This window comes from Musa acuminata, chromosome BXJ1-4 (assembly GCF_036884655.1).
Source record: "Musa acuminata AAA Group cultivar baxijiao chromosome BXJ1-4, Cavendish_Baxijiao_AAA, whole genome shotgun sequence".
Taxonomy (NCBI): Eukaryota; Viridiplantae; Streptophyta; class Magnoliopsida; order Zingiberales; family Musaceae; genus Musa; species Musa acuminata.
Window position 1 is genome coordinate 32,455,150 of NC_088330.1, and position 10,423 is coordinate 32,465,572.

Sequence of the window (10,423 nt, forward strand, 5' to 3'; positions counted from 1 at the left end):
ACAAAGCCTTACACATACAATGTATGACAAAAGAGACTGGATTATCTTTGTTGTATTTGAGCACAAATTAAAGGCATTCATCACCCGGACTAACTAAAGACACAAAATTTTTTACAATTGAATTTTTTTAAGTAATATTTTGTTATAGATCCAAAAAAGTATCTTATGTATATTGTTCATATAGGGCCTAAATTTATGAAAAGAAGTGCCTCTCTCGCTCCTGAGATAAGTTTTAGTTTCATTCTCGGCAAATGATGGTTCAAGAAAGATAAAAGAACAAAGGGTGTCTTTTATTTCAGTAAAAAGAACAAAAAATAAGAAAGAAAATAACAAAGAGTAAAGTGGACAGAGAGCAAAAAGAATAAAATTTTCTAGGAAAGAAAAAGACATATAGGGTCTAGAAAGCCACATCCAAGATATCCTTCTACAAGATCTGTCGTCGGGGGAAGTAATATGATGAACAAAAAAGAACACTTTTGTCATCAAGAAGGTTAACATATAATATTTTTCAGCAATATCTTCTTTCCATCCATAATTCGGCCTTCAATTAACATCAGATCAGCGATCTGGGCATATCATGAAAATTAGCACAAGAATGCCAGTTAAAAGCAAGCAACATTAAAGGAAATGAAGCAAACAAACACAAGCGAAGGATAAGGATTCCATACTTCTTATTGAAATCAGTATCAGAAAGTAAAGAAAAAGGAAAATGATCTCCGTAATTTCAACAGGTAATAATAACGTATGATAGCAGCCAAGAAGAAAAGAACTCAAGATAACAAAAGAATCGTAGGAGGTGACACCACGAAGCCCATATAATACATAAGTTGTACGAGTGCTGCATATGTCCTATCAAAAGAATAAACAAAAAAGGAGCTGCATGTTTTACCTTTTTCTCATATTCTCAACATATAAGTAAGTGCCTGTTTTCTCTATTTTATGAGAGAATGAATCCCCGGGCTACTAGAAATCGAGGCCGGTCTGTCACAAGGGTTTCACAAAGAGAAGCCAGCAGAGATCTGTTGGCAGGATGCCCACCTCCATCTATAAGCTTCTCCATGTTCAGGAGAGATGGATGACTTGGAGATGGACAGAATGCCAATAAACTCTGCAAGCAACACTTTGATAAACCCACATGACAACAACTGCAGAATAAATGAGCTACAAGTGCCTCCAAACTTATGATCCTTCTGAACAAACGAGGGAGATATTCTGTGTTCCATATAAGAGAGGGAGTGGGTGAGGAAAAGAGAGGACTAATGAGGGTGAGGCAGGGATTGTCCTTGAGAGACAAAGTGGAGAAGTAAAGTTTCAATCGTGTCCCACAATTCTTTCATCTCAAATCATCCTATCTAAAAGGAAAGTGTTTAAGCACAAACCTTTCCGGCCTTCCGCACCTACAAATCTGTCTTCTTCCCTCGGTTGTAGCGCCAACTCTCGCTCGCTTAAACAGGAACAAAGGCCATGTCTTGTTCTTCAACATTTTCTGTGGTGTCACGTAGGTTCAATGACCACTTGGAGGAATTAGAGTAGATTAAAGAACACTTGTTACAACCACTTGAATGACAATGTAGGTGCAGGTGTGGCTTCCGCCTCTTAGGCCCAGTCTCAGCTGCTAATTGGCGGACAGATTAAATTTGTCAGAGAGCTGTAACTACAAATAAAATGTGGTCTGTGCAACAGGCACAAACCCAGGACCAGCAAAAGTACTACTCGAAGAGCTAGTGCAGTCTGTGCCATGGAGAAAGACTAAAAGCAAAGACTTCTGAGTATATGGACAATTGATATTTAATGCATAGCACAAGTATTAGCGATGGCCACTCGCATTCCATCCTCTGATCTATCTTTCGACGAAGTCAATTTCTTTGTCAGAATTAAAGAACTCGCTGTGATGCTCTTACCCTCTTTTTGAGCTTCGATATTAAAAGCTTATCTTGGTAGGCAAAAAGGCAACTTTTTCTCTCTACATGATGATCGTTCACGGCCCTAGAAGGTTTCTTTCTTTCTCCCTCTTTCAATTTTCAGCTCCCACAACCTAATTTTCTTTACCTTTTCTCATCAAGAAGCTTATAAACGAGATACATAAATATAAAACTACCTAGCTATTAAAATTAAAATGTATACCCCACTTTCTTTTACCATGGGAACAAGGGAAAAGGGAAGCAGAAGATGTTGGAAGAACTGCACCAAGCAGCAGAATTCCTCCCTTATTTGTCTTATGATTTACCATCATTGATGATGTCCACAACCCCACCCACCCTACCATTATGTTTCCTCTGTTCCACACCCATGCCATGGGTTTTATTTACATCAATTCTACCTCACCAACCAATTGATTCATTATTACACGCCACTTTGTCCAACATCATTAAAATAAGAAATCGGACAAAGTACAGCATTCCTGAACCCACTCTCGAAAAAGTTTATCCCTTTTCCTTGATTTAACCTCATAAGTAGTTCAAATAAAATTTAGAAGAGAGCATTGTGCATGAGTTATAGCCAAGTCTACGTAATATCTCAGCCCCCAAGTACGTATCAAATGGAAAAGTCTAGACTACCGGTGGATATAATTTGATACAGAATTTAGTTTAGAGAGAGAAAGATGTAAAGAGAAAATGCAAGAGAAGTATAAGGTGATACCGTAACTCCCAGCAGATGTTCGTATAAATGCGGTCTAAACTCTCGTAAACTACAGGCGTCTCGAAAATGGCGACATAAAGGCTGCAAATCTCATGATGGGTATCCACGGCCATCGTAAGCACGTCTGGTTGATCTCCCACGAGATCTGAAGTCTCACGCCCCTTTCTTCGACAAAAGAAAAGGTTGCGTCTCTTTTGGACGAGACATGCGGTGGCCTTTAACTGCAATGCTTCCACGTGGTCAGAATGTACCAACACTCGGATCTGACAACACAACAAATGAAGAAGAGGGATTTTTACTGCAGAACGGTCTTTGAAACAGACTTCTCTTTCAGTAAACCCTGATCAAAATCGTTAAGAACACGGTCTTTGATCGGTTCTTAGTCCCGAGATACGAGGTTTCGGGTCAACTTGTTGACCCAATCCAGTTAAAATTTAACCGACCAAAGCTCCCTGATAAAAGAAAAGAAGGCCTCATCGAGACGATCAAAGTCATCTATAAAACACAAGATGAAAGCATGGAGCCAAGAAAATAACCCTATTACCCGGAGATGCAAGTTGTCTTCGGAAGCATAATATTGTTGATGATTCTTGTATACATGTAAAGAAGAGGTATTTATGGATTAGAAAACATGATCTCCATGGCAAGCTAAACAGACACCCTAAATTATAGTGTAACGAATGAGGAAACAGAGTTCTTGACACTTAGGCGGCGAAACAGGCGGAACAAGCAAAATCCCGAGTCAACCGAACAAGAAGAGCATTGACGATGCCCCACAATAAGAACAGCAATGACATTCTCGCAGGACAGAAGAACATAAGAAACAACTAGAAATAAAGAATCTAGCCTGGAATCACCGAAAATAAAGGAATGAGAATCCGGAAAGATTGGGGTTTCGAAGCAGATAGCGAACGCGAAGGGGCAAGAAAGGGAGCCCGATCGGAATAGAGGCGATGAAGAGGAGTGAGAGAAGGTACCACTGTGCCGCTAGCCACCAGCCACCGAGGATCAAGGCGATCTACAGAGGATGAGGCGGTGTAGGGATTAGGGGGGTAACGAACGCGTTCTCGGAGCAATTAATTATGACCGCGCGTATCTACTCCAACAATTTAAGAGATGCGACGACTAATATAGCTGCCTTAAAGCAGCAACGCCGACCGTCCGATGCTGCTTATGTATGGCGGACGATGCGTCGATCCCTGCGGTGAACTCACTCCATCATGATTGATTAAGATGATTTAGTACACATAATTTTTACTAACTTGCAAATATAACTAATACGGCAACGCATTTAAATTAAGTGTAATCTGTTTGGAAATGTTAGGAATGCTCCGCCGTTGACCATAGACCACATCCAACGCCGAGATGGGTGAGCCTTGATTCATCACTAAAAATCAGGTACCGTGTTGGGTATCGAGAGATTGGTGCCAACACTGGAACCTTTGAAGGAGTGTGACTCACCCCATTTTGCACTTGAGGCTGGTATCAGTCTTGTGAGAGCGTCATCACCATCAGAAAATAAAGGCTGATTCAACCTTGCCATATGGCTTTTTAAAAATATATATATAGTGAGGCCACCACCTGCGAAAATTTTAAATCTATAGGACAAGATCGACCCACCAATCAACAATTTTTTTTATGGGTAAATGACAAATACAAAGTTCGAGCCTATGATCTTAAGATAGTATATCAAAATCTTTACCAATTAATCTAACCATTATCGTCAAAAATATATCAGAACCCTCAACCTTTGATAAATTAGTCTAGTATATCACTACCAAGCAAAAATTTAATATGTAAATCATTAGTAAACTGCTCATGATTATTTAGAAAACAGAAAGTAAGACGACTTCAGTCAACAGAAGATACAACCGAAGAAAAATGATTTATTTCTTTATCCCTCGTATATATATATATATATATATATATATATAATGACAATACTACTTGTGCCAAACTGCGTATCTGTTTCCACTAGCAGCAAGTGTCCATTCCCGACCACTCGGACACCAAGACCCATCTCCAATCTTCATGCAGACTTTGTCGTCAATTTTTGCAGCATAGAGATCGGAGCGAGCCTCTAAAATCTTGATATTGGAACGACTGTGGATATCTTGGTGGCAACGAATGTTCATCTGCATATTATTAAGATTTAAGAAAAATGGTCTAGAAAAATGATTCACCAAGAATAAGCAGGTGAGCATACCAATTTCATGATTTGATTGTGGTAAGAGTTACCCCAATCGTAAAAGTGATCGTAGAATACGGTTGGTATTCCTGGATGAGTGAGTATATAAACATATCCCTATAAAACAATTTTGGAATTAAAAATCTGTTGCAGTTCAAAAACATAGAAGACAAATAATGACGAAGCTTTCTGCCCCATAGTTACAGAAACATCTTTACTTAGAATGGCTTTAAGTACTGTTACAAACTTACCTCTATTTTTTTTATTCAAAATATTTTTTTTTTATAGAATCATTATCGACCATAATTTTTATGTATTCTACTATGCATATACAAAAAAACCTAAGATTCAAAGATTTCATCATAGCACAACAATGTTTAGAAGAGAGGAGTTAGTTTCCAAAAAAAAAATCGCTACTCTGCCATAAATGGGTATAGTGTCAAATCAAAGACATACCTCAATAACATGATCAGATGGGAAAGGCCAATGACCCTGAAAAATTATATCCCACCATTTAGTAGATACTTAAAATTGATAGATATAATAGAAGTGGCAGAGTCTTATAATTCAAGCATGCTTTAATCTGAAATAAATTTGATAGTACATTAAGAAGCAATTCATCCAACTGATGAAAATTGATATACCTGAGTTGAGCCAGTGTCATGGTTCTCAATAAATGTGACTGCTCGTGAAGGCCACCACCCAATCACACCAGGTGGCTTCCCTTGAGAATCACGCAATCGCCATAGTTGTCCCTTAACTGCTTCCTGTATTTAATCGAACAAATTTTAGCAGCTTTCATAATATTGCTGCCAAGCCAAAGGATAGATTTGTTATAACATGAGAAAAGAAAACTTTTTGCAGAAAGCACCTGTAGGATGCCCTTTGTCGTGAAATCAAATGCAGCAGAGACCTGTCCGGTTTTGTCAATCCAGTTAATAATCCTTTGTCTGTGACTGTCTGTACATTTAACAAGGTAAATGTATATGAAAATTGTATAATATTCTATAAGCATTAATGTTCTACAGAAAACAACCAGACTTTTTGGCACGCCTACCATCTAAATGGAGGTTGTACCTCTTCTGCAGATGTAAACATTAGTTTAAGTTACACATGGAAAAGGTTACTGTTAGTTTAAGTGATATGATAAATTAATAGTTTAACAAAGCTTATTCAGTTTCCGGAAGTTCCAGGGCGAGACATTATTTACAAAAATATTCATTTTTCATGTAGTGGCCATGGTGTTCATTCATATTGACAACTACTTTGAAGCACAACAGCGCCCAATAGTAACTATGTCATGCCAACCATAGGAGTCCAAGCTGAAGTTATTTTCCACATTAAGAGCAAGATATCAGAATTCTAGGTGTCTCAAAATACTGATTTCCCTAAACTAGCACTACAAGTTAGGCGCAATTAACAGAAGCTAAGTCCTAACTATTCTGAAAACAAACATAGAACAGACCACACAGCACAAGAACTACTTTTAGATTGTTTTCATATACATATTACCAAAAAAACCATAAAACATCAGATCACCATATAATTGAAGGAAGCACATTAACATATAAGGTAAGAATTTACTCATGTGACATTAAAATGAAATGTATTTTTGAAGGATAATACCTTGATTGTAGTCCAAGCGAGAATCAGGGGCAGAATAATTACAGCTATCCCAATATTCTCCCACAGAAAATACAGGTTTTGACTCTTCAACATATTCTTTTACAAATTTTGGGTCATATCTATGAAGTTCACAAGAGAATATTACTTTAGGAAACATGCAAAAGAGAAGTCTCAGCAGAGTTCACAATAACTTCAAAGAGGACACTCACCCTTTTGCAAAATCAAAACGAAAATCCTGGAAACCAATATCTTTGCGAAGCCACTTTAACCAACCAATTATGTCTTTTCGTACAAAAGCTTGGCTATGATCAATGTTGGGAACTCCATGAAAGTTTTCACCATAGCTTCGCGAACCCTAGAGGCAACACAGATAAAAGAAGAAGAAATTGGAAACGATGGTTTTAATATGACCCTTTTTGCATGCTACACAAGTTGATACATTCAAGTACTATCAGTAAGAAGATACATAGAAGAATATATTGTCATACTGGCAGTTCAAGTCCTTCACCACCAATAATAATAATTATGAGAAGAATTAAAAGCACCAAGCCATTGCTAACATATTTGTTGAATTAACATATTTGTTAAAACCACTGACTCCAGTTGAATTAACTTGGCTAACATATTTGAACTATTAATATACAAACTTCATATACTATCAAGATGTAACCTTACCAGGCCACCAGAGCATGATGTGATAGCACGTTCATCCCAGGACATGGGAATTCCATCATAGCGGTTGTATGCTCCCCCATGTCCACGAGCAGTTCCAACTCGATGGTTAATAACTATATCAGCCATTGCTCTGACTTTGTGTTGATGCATTTTTTTAAGTAAACTTATTAATCCATTGTGGGAACCATATGAAGAGTCAAGGCAATACAAGTTTTGTGGCAAATACCCTGTAAAAATGAGGGGGAGAAATTTCATAAGCATAAGCTGAAAATACAAATGAAGAAATATCCATTGATTTACTAACCTTCTTTAGATAATGAATTGGTTGCTGGAGGCAGCCAAGCTGATGTGAAACCAGATTTAGCAATATCACCAACTTTCCTCTCTAAATTATGCCACCAATCATGTTTGTGTGACTCCCAATTGAAAGCCTGCAAAAACAGATGTTTGTTAAGCATAAACATTAACAGTTCAGCATGAGTTTTAAAATAACAAGAACAATTGCAATGGCATGCATCTGCAAGAATGGTTAAATGCAGAATAGACCCTCAAATGACTTAAGCACTTTTGAGGAAAGAATAAAATTTGATAAAAGAGTTAACTAAGATACAATACAAAACAACATGTTATAAAGTTACAGTGACAAATGTGATGTGGTATAGCTTAACTACGAGTCACAATTATAAATTTTCCTTGGAAATGTATGTGATGATACATGTAAAGTGTATACAGTTATACCAGCAAACTCAATGTCTTGTAGTTGGAACTTTAGTTATTACTAAAAGTTTTGATATCCTCATTATGATTTAGTTTTTCCTATTGAGTTACTATTGAACTTGATCAACAAAGAGACAGGCAAACCTATCAATTCTCTTCCTATCGAGTTACTATTGAACTTTATCAGCAAGGAGACAGGCTAACCTATCAATTCTTGCACTATCTAATCACATGGTAGTTTTAGATGGATTAGGTGTCAGATTAGTGAAGATTGCTATAAGCAAAAATGAATAAAAGAAGTTTCATAGAGACAAATTTAAGATGCCAGATAAAGATTATCTGGTGAACAAGAGTCTAACCAAAGTGGTTAAAAAATTTTCTGAAACTGACCACCTGAGATTCATGAATGCTATTAATTGTTACTATTCAAGGATATCCAGGATGATCATCATGCTGTTTCCCTTCAACTCGAAGATCCGGGGTGGTACAATAAAAATATTCATTCTATCATTAGTTTTTTCCTCCATGCCCATCAAATAAAAGAAGTACCGCAGCTTGTGTCTTACCTAAATGTCCTTTAGAAGAATTGAAAATGAATTCTGTCAAAAAAGATTTATTTTTCATTTGTTGTGTTTTATTTGGTATTATATCAAGTAATTTAAATTAGTCATTCCAATTCCCCCATTCTTAAATGGGTGCATGAACAATTAACTAAAATTCTATACATAAATTTCCTTAGGGATTCTCACACTTCATGGTATTAATGTAGACATTATGGAAATGAAAAAAGAACAAAAAAATAAATCTATCACCTGAAGGAGGATCTCTCTTCCATTTTGTATTGCTCCACCTGAACAATAGAATATAAATTGGGAGGTACTGGATTTAGTAACAAACATAAACCGAAACAGTAGTCTATTGCTACATCATTTTGAGGCCATAATATATATATATATATATATATATATATATATATATGTGCAATCACTTATGCAATTTGTATGAAAATACATTAGAAATATGTCATTTCCAAGATATTGTAAATAACAACACATAACAGGAATATCTGAAGTACTTTTATTTAAGATGATTCATCATTTATTTCTTATGTCGTTAGTGTTACATTTACATTTATTCCAGAAAAGGTTACAATACAAGAGATAGACATATAAGCTTTTTTGGAGTATCATACAGTCTTTCAGAAAATGTCTAACTTTTAAATAACTTTAACAGATTTAACAATAAAAGATCCTTTATTATTTACCAAAATTGAAAGAGAATAATATAGCAGTCACAAAAGGTGATAGAATATTAGAAAGTTTCCTTACCGTTGGAACATTCTTTTCCCTGACGTGTGTCATCAACCGCCTGCAAATCCCACATAAGTCACAAATGCAAACGATAACGGAGCATGACCAGACGATTGATTGCAAAGGGACCACAAACTAAGAAAAGACTCAAAGGTAAGTGCAAAAAAGATGAAGGTCAGTGCATACCGTGCGAACGTAACCCATAACTGATAACTAGATGATTATCAGATAACTGTGACCTCTGATTCAGTTAAGCAGATGCAGAGAGGTTCTATCCCTGCAGTGACAGCCATTTATAAATGTAATGCATTGAGCTCAGAATAAAACTTCAACAGTGAAATGATTGGCAAAAGAAGAATAGTAATTAGAAGAACAATATCAAAAATTGCAACAAAAATCAACATATTCCTATAGCATTTAAGTTTTCCTAAAACATCTTCCAGAACTCTGCTTTACAACATTAAGTAATTTGCAATATGAAATAGCAAATATCGCAGCCAGATATTTCAAATAATAGGTATGACGATCCTAGCACGGCAAACCTTACTTTTACCACATACAATTATGGTTAGAATAAGCTCATTTAAACCTTGAAAAGCCCATGTAAACAATCCTCAAGTTTGAGGCACTCTTTCCAGTATTGTGGGCTAAAAGAGTGCATGTCGTTTCTCAATACCAAGCAAAGAGTCTCACGGGTTTTAGCTAAACGTTTCCAAGCAATCGCCTCCACGACCATATAATGCACTTACAGCTAACTAAAGATGCAAAAGATTTAGCCAACGAAAAGACAAAACAAGGAACTTCTTTTTGGTGCAACGACTCCATCATCATCTCAAAGACTGTTGAGGCGAAACAAACCTAAGAACAATTCAAGTCAAGGGCTCGCTGTGTGCCGTCTTTGTGATCTCTCCCTCGCCTAGTCTCGAGCGTTTTATAGGCGTCAAGGACGACGAATTCGAGCTCAGGAATCATTGTCCGTGACAGCAGAAAACGATTTTAATGCGTGAAATGGATCCGATTCCGGGATCTCTCTTTCTTTTTCCTCTCGCTCGGCTGTGAACCATCAAGAAAGAAGGGCCAATGAATTCGAATATGATGAAAAGAAAAAAAAAAAAGCGAGAGAGAGAGACGTGATGTCGAGGAGCGTCGTACGCGATCGTTTCTCCCCTTTCTATTTCCCTAAAACCATTACATAAACAAACCTCCCACGTCTCTTTCCGACTTCGTCCTTGGAGAACTTTATCGGGTTCCCTGTACGCCCGGTAGG

The 10,423-nt window shown here is 36.9% G+C and overlaps 1 protein-coding gene and 1 long non-coding RNA gene across 5 annotated transcripts; both read right to left on the bottom strand.

Moving 5' to 3' along the window:
• Nucleotides 1-648: 648 nt before the first annotated feature.
• On the bottom strand, nucleotides 649-3,611 carry LOC135653422 (uncharacterized). The gene is made up of 2 exons (XR_010502413.1): nucleotides 3,185-3,611; nucleotides 649-3,092 (listed from the first exon to the last, which is right to left on the bottom strand). It is a non-coding gene; the product is annotated as an uncharacterized LOC135653422 (long non-coding RNA).
• An 808-nt stretch (nucleotides 3,612-4,419) lies between these two features.
• LOC135653410 (probable alpha-amylase 2) lies at nucleotides 4,420-10,423 on the bottom strand. Of its 4 annotated transcripts, none has more exons than XM_065175362.1 (14): nucleotides 10,287-10,423; nucleotides 10,015-10,209; nucleotides 9,343-9,433; nucleotides 9,175-9,214; nucleotides 8,659-8,696; nucleotides 7,434-7,560; nucleotides 7,130-7,356; nucleotides 6,664-6,809; nucleotides 6,455-6,573; nucleotides 5,700-5,788; nucleotides 5,473-5,595; nucleotides 5,285-5,320; nucleotides 4,847-4,945; nucleotides 4,420-4,775 (listed from the first exon to the last, which is right to left on the bottom strand). In XM_065175362.1, the coding sequence occupies exons 3-14, from the start codon at nucleotides 9,358-9,360 to the stop codon at nucleotides 4,584-4,586; spliced, it is 1,254 nt and encodes a 417-aa protein (XP_065031434.1). In that variant the 5' UTR covers nucleotides 9,361-9,433; nucleotides 10,015-10,209; nucleotides 10,287-10,423; the 3' UTR covers nucleotides 4,420-4,583. The 4 variants fall into 4 exon arrangements, with proteins under 4 accessions (XP_065031434.1, XP_065031451.1, XP_065031445.1 ...); XM_065175379.1 differs by having other exon boundaries at nucleotides 10,359-10,375; XM_065175373.1 differs by having other exon boundaries at nucleotides 10,309-10,326.